The sequence below is a fragment of the Leiobunum rupestre genome, chromosome 4 (genome assembly GCF_980474605.1).
Source record: "Leiobunum rupestre chromosome 4, qqLeiRupe1.1.hap1, whole genome shotgun sequence".
NCBI lineage: Eukaryota > Metazoa > Arthropoda > Arachnida > Opiliones > Sclerosomatidae > Leiobunum > Leiobunum rupestre.
The window spans coordinates 68,393,088-68,409,914 of record NC_143387.1 but is presented as its reverse complement, the minus strand read 5'-3'; the positions used below and the strand labels follow the sequence as shown (position 1 = coordinate 68,409,914).

The window sequence follows — 16,827 nt, the reverse complement described above, 5'->3', positions numbered from 1 at the left end:
ACTAAAAAAATGGATTTGAATTCTTGTGGAAAGGAAGAAGATTATCTATCTGATGCAAAATTAAGCTTTGAAGATATTGTGAATTCTTTGTCTGAAGTGTTATATGACTTACCACCAGTCTCAAGTAATGGCACCACTAGGAAATTGGATTTGAATTATTGTGGGAAGAAAGAAGATTGCCTATCCGGTGCTATAGTTTGCTTCAAAGATAACATGGAGAAATCTGTGCCTGAGGTTTTGTTGGAGGAACTTACAACCAAATCACCTTTCATATTATCAACATCTGGGCCATTTATAGTTTCAAGAACAGGGTTGGGCATAAATAAGAAAGAACATTGCCCTACACCAGCTCGGATAGAAGACAGTCTTGAGTCTCTTGACTACTCTTTAAAGATTATGCTTGAAAAACCTTTAGCTAAAGTAACTCTGGCCATAAATGAAGAACTAGTAATTGAAAAAGATTTAAAAAGTCAGCACACACCATTCCAATTTGAAGACATTGTGGATAATAATAATAATATTTCCCTCAAAAACCCTTCGAGAGAACCATATTCGAAAAAGCAGTATTCTAATTACAAAAGCTCAACAATGTGCAATGAAACTCAAATGAGTTTTAGTAAGACCTACCAGTCTGAAGGCAGCCTAGATTCTTTACCAGATGTTTTATTTGAAATATCTTCGACAAGGACTTTTGTTAATGATTGCTCGACACTGACAGAGTTGAAGAAGAATGAATTGCAAAATAAGAAGTACCCCACACTGTTAAAATCAGTAGAGAGTCTAGATTCTTCGCAAGAGGTTTTACTTGGAAAATTTGTTTCAACTGAAACCACAATGACAGAGAACAAATTGGGTAATAAGAGTTACTCAGCGCTGATCAAATCGGAACATAGTCTGGATTCTTTACCAGAAGTTTCACTTGGAAAGCGTTTAGAAGTTGAACATGAAAAAACATCAGCCAAGGCAACACCGAAACAACTCTTAGTAGATAAAGCTTTGGAGGATCAGGTCACAAGTTTCCAAATAAAGGGCACAATTGTAGATTTCGCAACAGATATTTGTAGCAAAAAAACTTTCAGAAAACAAGATTCGGGTGATAAAAACCTTAATTTCGATGAAATACCTGCAACAGCAAGAAGAAATACAACTGAAGAGTGTTTCAAAAGCCACGAAACAAATCTGTGTTCATTACCCGAATTAAGTCATCACAAATCTAAAAGAAAAACTAATAAGAAGAAAAAGCATACAAAGATTAAAAAAGATTCTTATTCTATTGAAATGCTAATGATAGCAAAACCCACACTTAAAATTTTTGTAAAAAAACATAGATTACCCCATATTGAAAATTCTACTTCATCTTCTAATAAAACCTTGTCAGAACCTGGTTATTCCAAAAAAGAAGAAATACCGAAAGATCCATGTTCTAGTAATCAACCAACACTATGTCATTCAGAAGACAGCTTTTCTGCTTTGCCTGATATAAATGAAAATTTTTCATCAAAAGCAACATTTTCTATAAAGAATGAACTTACGAATGAAAATAGGTTCCATTTACCATCTGAAAACAGCCTTGATTCTCTACCTGACATCCATGATGATTCTGATAAAATAATGAATTTTTCTGATCATGTTGAAAAGAAGATTGTTTTTGTACCTGAAAAATCTAACAATTCCCTCAAATTTAATAAACAGTCAGTAACTTCGTCGAAAATAAAGGAAGAACTTAAAGCTGAACATTTTTGGGAGTGTAGTTTGGATAGTTTACCTGATATCAATAGTGATGAATCCTGTCAAATTAAGCCGAATATTGCAAAGGAACTTTCTCATAGCAAAATTGTGGCACCATTCAAAGCTATATCAAAGTGCCACTTTGAAGCTTTACCTGATGCCACAGAACCCTCGTCTACTTTACCAACGTTCGAACAATGCAGCGTTGTAAATACAAATCAAAATGTCACATGTTACTCTAATACAGAACTCGTTGGTGGGCCTGATTTAACCATCGTGGTAGATAGAGCATATAGTTGCAAAAACCCCTGTGATGTTAATGACTATAGAAATGTCCTTTTGATGACCGTGGAAGGCTTGTGTGATAAGAGGTAATGCATTATTAATAATTTAGAATAATAAAACCCAAAATTTTAATATATTTTTTTGTAAACAGGGTGAACCGCAAATATACCTTAAATTTGGGTCTGGAATATAGTGATTTGTGCGAACCGTTCAATGTAAATTCTAAAGAACTCAAGAGAATTTCTGTACAACTTTCATCATTTTATAGCAGTAAAAATTTAGAATTTACTTTACTTTGTTGATTTGCTGTCTTTAATCAGATTTTTTATTTTAACAGTAATAGAAAGTACGTCAGAAGACTTCATGGAGAGCATGTCCAAGGACAAATTGGTGGATCACGGTGTGACTTTCCATCTTTTAACAGCCCTGCAGGCAGTTCGGGGCTCTGTTATTCCTATGGAGTTGATTCCTCTACTAGTCAGTTTTATAGAGATATCTGAGGAAGCTACAGCTCAGGGAATATTCAACGCCTTAATGGAATCACTTAGGTTTTAGTTTTTGGTTTAAAATTTATTTTCCTAACAAAAATTTAAAAATTTTTTCTTTTGTTAATAGGATAGAATCACCTAAAAACTTAAACCAAAAGATGGATATTTGGTCCAGAATTTCGAATGACATCACATCTTTCATCAAGCTCTTGTCAGTTAAGGAATGCTTCAAATACCAATCAACATTGGTACTGAAATACTTAATATCCGTTTTGGCAATAAATGTTCAAAGACATTTCATCATACATAAGTAATTATAAGCACAGTTTTATTAATTATAAGTAAAGTAATAGATATAAGTATGACACATCGTATCCTCCAAATAATAATTTTTCTACTGTAATCGCTCTGTCAACGATTATAATAAGTTAAGTTAGAAGAAACCACCTATGGACTGTGAGAAGGATGATAAAATACGCGAAAAAGTAGATTAGTCCATAATTAAAAGGGATAATATAGCTAAATCCTAAACAAATTTTAAGAAATTAAAAAAACTTACTAATAACTCGTACCAATAGGTCTTCGAGCAAAAAACGCGAAACTCGGATCAAATAGATCTTCGAGTAATAATCTAAATTAAAAATAAATAAAATAGCCAGAAATTCCAACGGTAGACCGGTTTCGTTCTATTTGGAACTCATCAGTACCGTGCGGGAAATCTGGCTGGCGACTATAGCACCGAATAGAGAAACTAAGCCTAAACATTAAAAATTTCAAAACGCGTTGCATATAGCAACGGAAAGCCGAAAAGGGGGGAGCCAGAAATACTAAAATAGTATGTTTAAATTTGTAATGTGTCTAAAGCTCCAACGCTGCAAATGCTTAATCTACATTGAATATATGATGTAATTCGTATTTCCAAATTAATTGACTGTCTATCATCCCTAAGAATCCACTGCGTTGGAAGATACCCACTCTGAAAATAGATTTGTGAAACCCTGATTCATTCTCACACTGACATTCTTGGAGAATTTATACTGTTTAATTCTTCATGAAACTGTTCTAGTTGCTAGGGGTGTGAGAGTTTCAGATTTTACCTACCGAGTCGAGTTAGAGTTTCAAAATTTTTTCTAGTTGAGTTTGAATTTGAAAAATATAGCGAGCTTACGAGTTTTAAGTTAACCCCTTTTCTAGGCTTCAAGCCCTTAACGAGCTCAAAATCATTAACTAATTGGAAATAATTAACGAGTTTAACTAATATTCAAATTGTGTTGAATTAGTGGAGAGGTTATGGAGCTTATCCATACTATAGTGCGAGTGAATATATTCTTAGTTTCACCATTTAAATCAAAATATGTTTAACGACGTGACTCCTAATCATTCAAATTGGCAGGTTGTGGTTACCATTATTTTTTACAGAATAGCCACAGTGTAGAGAGAGGTTAAAATCTTTTGAAAGTTAAGAAAATACGAGAACCACTGTTTTTTCTATGTAAAGATAACATTAAACAATGCTGAAGAGATATAAAAAGACCAAAAACCTTTTGGGGAAACTAAAATCAATTTATTTGTTTAAAACCAATACGCGGTAAAACGGCTAATAGGCCTTCAAGGACTTAAATTGTAACTTCGCCTTATAGGCCTATCAGCCGAAGTACCGCGTATCGGTTTTAATTAAATAAATACATTTTAGTTTCCCCAAATGTTGGTCTTTTTTATCTCTTCAGCATTGTTTAATGTTTTGAAAATAAAGATGTCATACTTATGTTTACTACGTTACTTATGATGGATGAATACTATGATTAATTAATATATCTTTTTGTTTTTCAGTAAAAACACTCTTCATGGCACATTTATATCAAAATTCTTCAACAGTCGTAATATAAAATTAACGAGCATTATCTGTTGGTATGGAGAAACTCTGAAATTAATTAGTGATAAAGAAGACTCTTTGCTGATAGAAGATGAAGTTTTACTCATTGAGTCTATAGAGGCATTGTTAAAAATAGCCTTAATTTGCAAGTCAGATTATTTTAACACAAACCGCCTTTTAGCCCACGAGTTATTGGTGTATTATGCAAAGTTAAAAAGCGTTGAGGGCAAAGAATTGTTCTTAAATCTAATGTACAACATGCGTCTCGTGCGGTACTTCTTGTGTTTAGATTTGCTTGTTAAAAGGTTCGGAGTGGAACAAAATAACTCTAATGTGTATCTCGTAAACATGGACTCAGTCATTGAAAGTTTTATTTACTCCATTTTTGAGGAAACAGTCCAAAATGCTTTGGAACATCTTTTACTACTTTCTCATTTAATATTTGATTATAAATTCGCCGTTAAAGGTATTAAGTTCTGGCTTTTAAATTCTATTTCATTTTTTATAAATTCTTTGCTAATTTTATGTTTAATTTTTAGCACAACTTCATTGCCCAATATACCAACATGCTCTCGCTAATATTAGCGTTATCTTACCAAAATCGGATAGCTTTGCTTTTGTGAAACTAGCCTATTTTGTTGACTTCATAATCGTTAGTATAGCAATTTGCTTGTTTTATTTCTGTTTGAAATGGGTTATAAATCTCGTTGACATGCAAAACAATTATCAACACATATGCCACTAACTAAAATTGGTACATGTGTGTAACTTCCAGTTAATATTGGAAAGGAATCTCCTTTTCAGTTTTAAACTTTTAATTTAAATTAGCTAGCAAAGTAAAAATAAAATAATCGTTAAATTACACTGATTATTATATCAACATCCTCAGTTTAGGAAAATAATCATTTAGAAATTTGATACCAATAACTTGTTGTGACTCATTTATCCTCATCAACAAAAATATATGAACTATTAGCCTGTTCTCAATAACTGGAAGTATAATGTTTCATCTATGTAAATGAAGTTTAAAGCCCCTTTAAAATAATATAATACATTTATCTGATTTTAAATTTTTTCTTATGTTTTTTTTAGGAAAATCCTTCTTCACTACCACCAGAAGTCACTAATCACTCTGTTTTCAAAAAGTGTTTCGGCTTATTTAAAAGTTTGAAAATGTTGGAGTGAAACAAGCAATCTGCGTATACATGTACATAAAGTTAACATGCTAAAGATTGTTATTAACTGTTTTTTAAAGATTTTATAAAATTTTTATTAAAAGTAAAGTTTTGTAACTGAAATTAGTAGTTTCTCAATACAATACCTAGATGGCGTTGAGAGCCAAGTTCAGCCAATTCAGCAGGTCCTGGGGGTGAAGTTAACTACAGAAACCTCATTGATTTTAATTGTTATTTTGTTTGCGCCTGATAGACCTTGTCACGTAGATAGCGTGGGTAACTTTAATTTGGCCGCAAATGATTATTTAATTTTTTTATTTAATATTGAAAATTGATCATTTTTGGGTATTTTCACGGTTTTTGTTGTTATTATTTTCGTCGTGTGATAGACCTTGTCACGTAAATACCATGGGTATTTTTTATTTTGGCCGCAAATGATTATTTAACTTTTTAATTAAATTTAAAAAATTTAACATTTTTAGATATTTTCACGTTTTTGTTGTTATTATTTTCGTCGTGGTATAGACCTTGTCACGTTGATAGCGTGTGTATTTTTTATTTTGGCCGCAAATGATTATTTATTTTTTTAATTTAATTGAAAAAATTTAACTGGGTATTTTAACGTTTTTTGTTGTTATTATTTTCGTCGTGTGTTCGCCGACACCACGTGTTTTTCAGTCCTAATAATTTCCACGTGGTATTCCGGTAGTTTGGGAGATAAAAAAATTTCCACGTGGTATTCCAGTAGTTTGTTAAATAAATTACAAGTTTTCTTAATTTTGGGAAATTTCAAGGTGTTTTTAAAATAGTACGGTGTCGGCGAACACACGACAAAAAGAATTTCAACCCAAAATCTAGGAACTTGCAAAAACTTTACCATTAAATTAAAACATTAAATCTTCATTTGCGGCCCTAAAAAAATACCATCGTAATCTCCGCGTCAAATTCTATCGTATCCGCCGAAAATAATTATAAAACAAGATGAGGTTGCTGTAGTTTACTTTTGCCGGACCTGGCTCTAGGAAATGTTACTTTTTGGCGATTTCCTTGAAGACGTTTTATTTAAGCGCCTATTGATCTCACTCCAATCGACAGAGAAATGGAACATGTTTCGAAAATTCCTGTGTTTAATCATAGAGTTGAAAAGGAACAAGCGAAAAAAATTACTGAGTTTACCAAGCGCGTTGAAATACATAAAACCTTGCTCCAAGTGGCAAGAGCGATCTCGATCTGTTGAGTTGGTGAAATCGGCCACGGCCAACTTAGATCCACTGCTACTCGCACTAGAAGGCCTCCCAGCTTTATTTTCCTCCCATGTTAACGACCGTATGAGGAAAAGCCGATTTACGCGGGAAAATTCCGCTTGGCGCGCTAGGAACCGGGACAACCCTTCTAATGTTATCCTACGGGGAAAATTTTTCGAAACAGTCCCACTTTTAGGAACCTTTTCCCTTATCTTTGCAATATTGTTCAACGCTGAGATTTTAATATGATTTGAAGTAAGGTTTTAGCTTTATTTTAAGACTATGTTTGTAATTTTCCGATCTTTGGTTCGCGTACAATCTTCTTTTAAAATCGACCAAAATTTTAAGGCGAGGAATTGACTCCGTATCGAAAATAAGCCTCGGCGTCATCTTGCGCGCCTGATTGAAAACTAAACATAAATTCAAACTGTATTAAATTTTAAAAACTTGTCTTATATTAAATTTCATAGTTTTACAAATTGAATCTAATTTATTGTAACAAATTTCACGTGAAATATAAAATTGTTTTAGATAAAATTTAAAGTTTCAAAACTTTTCGACTAACTGGTTTGTATTGTAGGTGTTTAACTTTTTCAAAATTTTGAGAAATATTGTGTATCAAATGGTCCAGAAGAGGAGGAACTAAGCGATTCATAATAGTTTTATCCAATTTCTCAGTGTGTTGTTGATTGTTACAATCACAAATTAATACAAAACACTGTATTAGCTTAGGTTGTATCAGAGACAGCAAACTTTAACCATTTGAAATAATGTTTTGAACAGTTTAATAATAATAAAACGTTAAAATTTAAGTAATAAAATATTAACTTAAGTAAAAAATAGAACCCAAGTTGTATTATCAGATAATCTGAGATATTTTATTTTGTGTTCTTAGCTTTACATTTTTTAATCTCGCGCCGCGCAAGATGACGCCGAGGCTTATTTTCGATACGGAGTCAATTCCTCGCCTTAAAATTTTGGTCGATTTTAAAAGAAGATTGTACGCGAACAAAAGATCGGAAAATTACAAACATAGTCTTAAAATAAAGCTAAAACCTTACTTCAAATCATATTAAAATCTCAGCGTTGAACAATATTGCAAAGATAAGGGAAAAGGTTCCTAAAAGTGGGACTGTTTCGAAAAATTTTCCCCGTAGGATAACATTAGAAGGGTTGTCCCGGTTCCTAGCGCGCCAAGCGGAATTTTCCCACGTAAATCGGCTTTTCCTCATACGGTCGTTAACATGGGAGGAAAATAAAGCTGGGGGGCCTTCTAGTGCGAGTAGCAGTGGATCTAAGTTGGCCGTGAATCGGCAGACCGGAGCGCTCGATAGCGTTAAGTAGAACCACGGCCAACTTTGATCACGCGCTTTTCGCGCTACTACGGCCAACACATTCGTCGAAATTCCGCGAGCAAGGATTTTCCCCCTATAAATTGTACTATAATGTGTAGGAGGTCAGCGCCACGCTCGGTGGTTATATTGTCTTCAATGTAAAAACTATACTAAAAAAAAATAATCCGCTAGGGGCGCTGACGTCATACACATCTTTTGCTCATAGGTTAACCCAGAAACGTCAACGAATGAGATGGCCGCTGTAGCGCGAGAGATGCGCGAGAAATAAAAGTTGGCCGTGGTAGAACACATGAAAATTGATCCGAGTACGCAAATGAAACTTGAAAAGTTGATCGGGTCGATCTCGAGCGCTCAGATAGAAAAAGCAAGCAATTTCTTGAAAAGTGGCTAGTAGCACTACTAAAATCATTTTATGAGTGGGAAAAATGAGTTGGCGCTATGTCTACTGTCCGAGTCCCAATTTTGTTTCCTAAAAGCCCTTATCATTAAAATATATAACAATTGATGGGAGTTTTTCCTCAAGGCGAGTAGAAAGCGCTAGCGTCGCTATTAAAACTTGACCATTTACATCTCAAAGGCGAAATTGGCTTTCCTTTGTGGTAGCTCAGCCTCATATAATTCTCTAATAAATTAAGGTTTTCCTTGAAGTTGTTGGTATTTTCGGGAACGACTCATAATTTCGGAAACCACAACCCCGAATACAAAATTTCCATAAATTCCCATATCTCCGAATTCCCATTACGTAGAATTCTCATATCTTCGAACCAAAACCCCGAATACAAAATTCCCATAACTTCGCATTCCCATAACTTCGAATAGTAGTTTTTAAGGGTACGGAAATGCAATTAATATTCTCAACTCAATGGTGAAGTTTGTTTTCGTTGTAAAGCTCTCTTGCGGAAGTGAATAGGAGAAAGCGTGTTGATTTCAAATAAATGATGAAAAAAGGACTATAATTAACTGAAATAATGGAAAGATTCAATAGGCCATATAATAAGTAACATAATAACAGTAAGTATGACAATTAACGAGATTTACAACGGAACTGATTTTCATAGCTATTGCGCAATCCAGATGTTTTATCAGCACAGAGCCCCCTAGTGTCTAAAACACGCGAGACTTCCGCCAAAGCCGAAATATCTGGTTTCCGATAGATCGGCGGAATATTACACTTAATTAATAAAATTTAAAAAGGTTTTTCTCGGTGGCACGAGCCCAAGTATGTTTTTTTTTTGGCACGCGCGATTCGCATGAGTGTTTCAAAACAATGTCAAAATTCCTCGCGACTCCAGTACGTGCTCTTTGATATTAGGCTTAAATTCTTAACGAAAATTATTTCCCAAGAACGGTAAGTTGCGAGTCCAAGTCGCAGCTTGAAGAGAGTATCAGTGCCGAAAGAAGGTTTGGTTAGAAAATTAATATTAAAGCAATAGGAAGTGTCATACTTATAAATATTATTGCACTTATGGTCATACTAAAATTAAAACCCAAATTTACAGTTTTTAACGAACAAAATTGAGAGAAATTAACCGTGAAATCTAATCTAATTCGGTCTTTTAGTTATATTGACCAAAACTAAAATAAATAATTTATTTTTTCAACCTTGGGGCAGTGCCGTAGCGAGGATATTTGGCGCCCAGGGCAAAACTCCCAAATTTGCGCCCCCCCCCCAACTACCCATTATATACCCATTATCAGGCTTGCCCCCACCTTCTCCCGGTCAGACTTAAATTACGAAGTATGACAAACAGATAATTGTTATTATATTTAACAAAATAATATCAATTTTAACCTTCTATATTGTAGCATTATCTCACAAAACAGTCCGTAAAATTGACAAATATCGCTAATTTAAGCCTTTAATAATGTTTGAGAACTTATAAAAATAAATGAATGGTTAATCAAAAATAAGCTTCCTAGAAAACCCGGAACAATGATTGTAGTTTAATATCTAAAAGAACGACATTTTTTATCTTTCTTCAAACGCCCGTAAAACTTGACTACCGAATGGCAGAAAATGCCACATTCACAATTCAACTTTTTAATTTCCAACAATAATGAGTGTAATATGTAATACAATATCCATTTTAATACTTTCGGTGCCTCATTGGCGCCTCTCTGATCGTCGGCGCCCGGGGCGGATGCCTCGCCTGCCCTCCCCTCGCTACGCCTCTGCCCCGGGTACTAGGCTTGATATTTCTAGGAAAAAGCTATCTCTTAGGGCACGGAACTATACGTTTTTAACTGGGCTCTTGGCGGCCCCAGTGCCGGATTAAGACCCTTGGGGGCCCCTTTAATAGAGGACTCAAGGATGGAGTAAGAGGGCAGCTAACCAAACCAACTTTTTCTAGAGTTCACACAATGACCATTTTGAAAATGGGATATTTTTTTTTCCATGGGCATGCGCTGAGGTGGGCAAACAGGGAAATTGCTCCACCCCCCCTCCTTTCATTAGCCATACCTTTTTACCCTACCACCCCCCCCCCTGAATCGGGCCTTGCCCTGTTGTTTTTTCTGTCGAAATTTTTGTGGGGTGCAGTGACGAAGAAGAGTGATCCAGTTACTTGAAATGTGTGTTACATCAATTCAAAGGTGGGACCTGCAGCAATTTGCGACGACCTGTCCAACCTGCACCTGCCAAGTTTCTAACCTGTACCACCTGCAACCTGCAATTGTTTCTAAAACCAATGATCTACCCAACCTGCACCTGCAGGCTGTTTCACCTGTTCAACCTGCAACCTGCGCAGGTAACCTGCAAATCACCTGCAGAAATACTAATAAAGACATATGTAGAGAAGTATTAATATATATTTTATTGAGGTAAATGCTAAAGAGTAAGCAAGTAACATTACCAGTGAGAGTCTCCCACTGGTAATGTTTTAAAAGACATATTAAATATTAACTGGTCTGTTAAACACTTGACGTCTTAACCTACAAAGAAAATAATCATCCAACGTCGCCGGCACCGTAGAAATTTAATTCTTAGTCTCCAAAATAAAACGTATTTTACAGCTAAGGCCCACGAGTGACGAGACTAGAGTCTAGAGTGTAAAAACGAAACTAAAACCAAACCGCATGGAGAGAGTTAGAGGCCGCAGCCTGGAGCTGGCGTGGAGAGAGTAAGGGAAAACGTAATCCGAGAAGCTACACATTTCAATTATCCCCGCGGTTATTTTAGCGAAGAGAGGCACCAGTTCGTCACAGCATAGTATACATATGGCATACTCGTTTTGTTAGTTCTTTTATGTTGCGATAAAGCGGACCTTTCGTATATATGGCAGGTTGGCAGGTAAAACTGCAAATCTGCGATAATATGATCTACCCAACCTGTATCTGCCACTCTTTTCACCTGTCCAACCTGCAACCTGCAAAAAATATTTTCTATCGTGATCTGATCTGACCTGACCTGCACAGGTAATCTCTACAGCTCCCACCTTTGCATCAATTACGGGGAACTTGTATCCCTATTCCTACTAAGTTTTAGCTATAGCTCGTTCATTTATCGGATCGTTTTATGTGTAAATGTTGTATAAACCATCGAGCGAGTTCACTATATAACTCCCCCTTGAAATAATTTCTGCCGGCGTCCATGCTCTCAGTAGCGTAGCCTGGATTTGATTTCGGGGGGAGCACACAATGGGAAACAAAAAAAAAGCCATACGTTTCGGGGGGGGGGGTGGACTTGCCCCTTGGGCCACCCATCTGGCTATACCACTGCATTCTCCTCTCTATTTGAACTCTGTTTGAATCCAAAAACCAACCTTTTTCTATTTGACTAGGCAAAAACCTAACTTTTCGCCCTACCCCTCTAAGACCGAGGGGTAAGACAGTCTCAGATAACCTGTACACCGAGTTCGTGCATTTAGCACTGCTAAAGGTACATATTTTCAAGAGTTTGCGAGTTCCATTTAGCACTATCAAAGGTACGGCAGTGTACACCGAGTTCGCAGAGTGTCTTACCCCTGAGGGGTCGGACATTTAGTCAAAATCCCATACACTCCCTTAGAAATCCAAATCGAAATCCAAAATCACAAAACGAAATCCAAAAAAAGATTTCGGATTTTGTAAAAATCCACTATTTTCCGAAATCCGGAACGAAATCACGAAATCACGAAATCCGGCACGAAATCGCGAAATCACGAAATGCGGAACAAAATCCAAAATCACAAAACGAAATCCAAAAAAAGATTTCCAATTTTGTAAAAATCCACTATTTTCCGAAATCCGGAACGAAATCCCGAAAACCGGCACGAAATCACGAAATCCGGCGCGAAATCACAAAATCCGGAACAAAATCCAAAATCACAAAACGAAATCCAAAAAAAGATTTAGAATTTTGTAAAAATCCACTATTTTCCGAAATCCGGAACGAAATCTCGAAATCAATTTCGAAATCCGAAATCCATTTCAAAATTTCGAAATCCGTAGGAAGATTTCGAAATCCGAAGAAAGATTTCGAAATCCACCAAAATCCAGAAAATGATTTCGAAATCCCGTACAATATTCCCTGAATGTCCGACCCCTCGCTTACCCCTCGTCTAAGACGAAGCACTTAATTACATACGTTCCTGATTTCCATACGTGACAAGTCACAACGTAACTAAAACCCAAAAAAATGCCATAGCACCCACTTAAATGAAGAAACAACTGGACCATGATTATCTAAATTATAGTTCCACTATTCAAATTTGTTTAATGCTGGGAAAATGTTGTCAATTCAAATCCTAACGATGTTTATATGTATGAAACACTATGTTGGGTCCAAACAAAATTAACAGGGGTGGGGCTACGACCTCTCTGCTGTGCGGCCTGACAGTCGTTTTTACCTCTATAGATCACCGTAAAACGAACCTTATTTCGACTTACTCGAATTCGTTTTTTAGTGTTTTTCGAAAGAGTATTTCATATTTCGTTTATACTATAAATATTAAAAATAGAATCAATATAGTTTCAAAGTTATTGATTTTTTCATTTTGAAAAAGCATGGGGTAAAACTGTTATTCAATTTAAATTAGCTTAATGTTTTTTTTATCCAGGAACTCTACGTCCGCCCCTTTGCGTATTTGCGTAATACAGCAAACCGGAAACTGTCAAACATGCATTGAAACCGGGTAAATCGATATTGTTTCCACATATTACAATTAAAGATTTTGTAAAATTGCGATGTTTAAGTAGTACGAAGCGCTCTTCTATCACACGTTTAAAGAAGAGTCAAAAATTCGCCATTTTGGAAAATGACGACCAAAGTTATAAAAAAGCTACATATTCACATACTGAGTAATACCATAAGTAACATAGTACTGTAAGTATGACACTTCCTATTCTCCCAATGATAAATTTCTTAATGATAGTCTGTCTCGGCAATGACCATATAAATCATTAATAATAATAATAATAATATTTATTTCGCAACACAAAGTTTGCAGGCAACCACAGAGGCAAAGCCTATACAGGGTGGTTACCAAAACAGTACAAACAATTAAAATAAATAATTTAAAAAAACAAATGCTCAATATAAATTTTACTAGATATAAATTAAATTATAAATAAATAAATTAAGAATTTTGAAGAAGCCAATCCGAAAAGAAGAACTCCGAGACCAAAGATCGAAAATGTTGAATTGAAAGAGAAGTGTCATTCTCCCGGATGTCAGCTGGCAAAAGATTCCAAGTCCGTGCACTTCTGAAGAAGAAGGAATTTTCAAAAGCCAAGCATTTGCAAATTTGAGATTATACGTAGGGCAGGTCTTCCGGGTGCATAATGTCATTTTGTCATCTATATTAAAGGTCGGTGACTTGAAAATTTTCAAGAGTGTGACCATATCCGAAACACTTCTACGAACGGAGAGTGGCCAAAGGTCAAGATTTCGTATGCGTTGGCCATAAGGAATATGACCAGGCAAATATGACCGAGGCGACTTAAGGTAGTAACTCGTGAAATTACGCTGCACGCGTTCCAGTGCTGCAATATCCTTCTTGAGATAAGGATTCCAAACTGGAGACTCATAGTCCAGCACTGGCAAGCACATCGAACGAAAGAGAGTGGTAGATGCGGGCGTAAAACCAGTGGTTCTACGAATAAGACCACATAAGCGGCGAACTCGATTGCTAGCGTAATTAATGTGGGAGGTCCACTTTAGATCTCTTGAAAAGACGACACCGAGAATCTTCATAGAGTACACACGGTTAAGTGGAACGCCATTAATATTATAGGTGACATCATCATGGGACTTCCTCCTTGAAATTACCATGAAGTTGCATTTTTTAATATTGAGGGAAATGTTGTTGGCCACACCCCAATTGAAAATACTAGTGATGTTATCTTGCAAGTTCAAAAGATCCGCGGAAGATCTAATTGCGAGAGATATATAGCTGTCATCCGCCTACTGATATAGAGAACATTTTGAAGTCAACACAGACGGCAGATCAGACACAAAGATGTTGAAAAGTAATGGTCCCAAAATCGAGCCTTGAGGCACTCTAGAACGCACTGGAAGGTACGTGCTGAATTCACCACGATAGGTCACTCGTTGAAAGCGATTGTATAAAAAATCCCGAAGCCAAAGCAATACCTCTCCAGTGATCCCGATTCTTTGAAGTTTAAAAATAAGCCGCTTGTGGCAAACGGAGTCAAACGACACTACGTGAATGTCAGGTGGGTTACGCTCATCGAGAAAGGAAGACCACTCGTGGAAAGACTTCAGAAGCTGGTGCGTGCAAGAGCGACCCTGTCGAAATCCATATTGCGAGGTAGGTATTAAGGAATTGTCTTCCAAGAACTTATTCAGCTTCTCGTAAACAATCGATTCGAGTAATTTTCCAACGACAGACGTGAGTGATATAGGTCGATAATTTGAAAGATCGTTACGCTTGCCCGACCCTTTGAAGACCGGCACAACATTAGCAAGCTTCCAAACAGAAGGCAGAGAAGACATCGATAGTGATAAGTTAATCATTTTCACCATCGGGTCAATTATGGCAGGAGACATCAATTTAAGAAGCCTAGGTGTAATACCATCCGGCCCACAGGCTGATCCATTCTTCAAACGTTTCAAGGCCAATGTAACATCTGATGCGTCAACAGAAGCGATGGAAAATGTTTTTTTCTGGTGTCGAAATGGATGGTAGAGTTAAGGCAGTGTCTGGCGTGCTAAAGCTTCGGTAGAAGAATTCACCAAAGGCCTTAGCTTTGGCCAAAGGACAGATATTTGCCCATTCTTTACTTTAAACGAAGACGGTCGAGGGAGCTGGGACTTTGAGCGGACGAAACTACAAAACCGCTTAGGATAAGTAGCAATGGTATCATGCAAATTTGACACAAATATATCATATGCACCTCTAGTCTTAGTTCTCAAAGTGTTGTTAAAATCCCGATACCTCTTCCAATCAAAATCTCTTCCCAACTTTTTGGCCTTCCTAAAAAGAGAATTCTTCACGTGGCTCGCGCGAACAAGATCAGCCGTAATCCAGGGCGGACACTTCTTCCCATGAATGGTTATACTCGGAACATTGTCCCTTACGCATGCCCAAAAGAGATCAAGCCAAAGTTCCCAAGTCACATCAATATCGCGTAGTACAAAGTGTCTTCAAGATCATTTTTAGACAGATCTTTGTAATTGAGAATAGTTCGATGAATTCTCTGAACAAAAGGCCGAGGTAAGTTCAGGCTTCCAGCAACCGCAAAGTGATCACAACCTGGTAGGCTGTCTCTAGTGTGAATCTCAGTGAGGAAACGTTGGTCATTTAAGAAAACCAAGTCAAGGAAGTTATTTCCGCGTGTGGGATTTGTTACCGGCTGTTGAAGTCCAAGGCCAAACACAGTATCGCAAAAAAATTGCTCCTGGGCTGTACGAAGGGACGGATTCAACCAGTCAACATGTAGGTTAAAATCTCCCATTAAGAAGAAAAAATCGTGCGGTGGAAGAGTCTCGTGTAAGAAACCAAGAAGGTCACTTACATCCTAAGGACTGACAACTCTCCGCGAGTTGAATCGGAACACATTTTAAAATTTATTTTGGTTTCTGAAGGTAGTTTTGTTCGAATTGGAGACCCAAACCTTGCCCAAACGTGCTTTGGCTAGTATACATGTATACAGCCGTAAAGATAATCTTTAGACGAATTTCCGGTTTCGAATCCTCCGATTACGCAATCACCCCACAACAGACCATCATTAATATCATTAACCGACGTCTTTCAGTGTCATACTAATGGTTATTATGTTAGTTATGATAAGGCTTAAGATGTTGCAAGTGCAATATGCGTTGATGATTATGAGGAATAAAAACGACTTCGTTATATTTGCATATTTAATAAAACAACTGATGATATTTACAATGGGTCCTACTAGTTTCGTTTCGCTTAGCAAAACATTAGTCCCTGAGGATGTTTTGCTAAGCGAAACGAAACTAGTAGGACCCATTGTAAATATCATCAGTTGTTTTATTAAATATGCAAATATAACGAAGTCGTTTTTATTTCTCATAATCAGTTAGTTATGATATTATATTAAATGAAAACAATATAATAACTTACGAAAGTTAGTTCCGCCATTTAGATCCCCAGATTTAATTTTCATAAACCATGGTACGGATACTAACAAGGAGAGTACCCGAGGTGTTTTTTCCCGATTTTGTTCAAAGTCGGGCGTAATGTAGACCAATATGACATTTGAAATTTCCCA

The 16,827-nt window shown here is 36.4% G+C and overlaps 1 protein-coding gene across 1 annotated transcript; it reads left to right on the top strand.

Annotated features, from left to right (window-relative positions):
* Nucleotides 1-3: 3 nt before the first annotated feature.
* Nucleotides 4-5,651, top strand: LOC149948833 (uncharacterized). The gene is made up of 7 exons (XM_090173984.1): nucleotides 4-2,099; nucleotides 2,165-2,283; nucleotides 2,351-2,561; nucleotides 2,629-2,811; nucleotides 4,332-4,840; nucleotides 4,914-5,026; nucleotides 5,467-5,651. The coding sequence occupies exons 1-7, from the start codon at nucleotides 10-12 to the stop codon at nucleotides 5,557-5,559; spliced, it is 3,318 nt and encodes a 1,105-aa protein (XP_090030110.1). The 5' UTR covers nucleotides 4-9; the 3' UTR covers nucleotides 5,560-5,651.
* The last annotated feature ends 11,176 nt before the right edge of the window (nucleotides 5,652-16,827 follow it).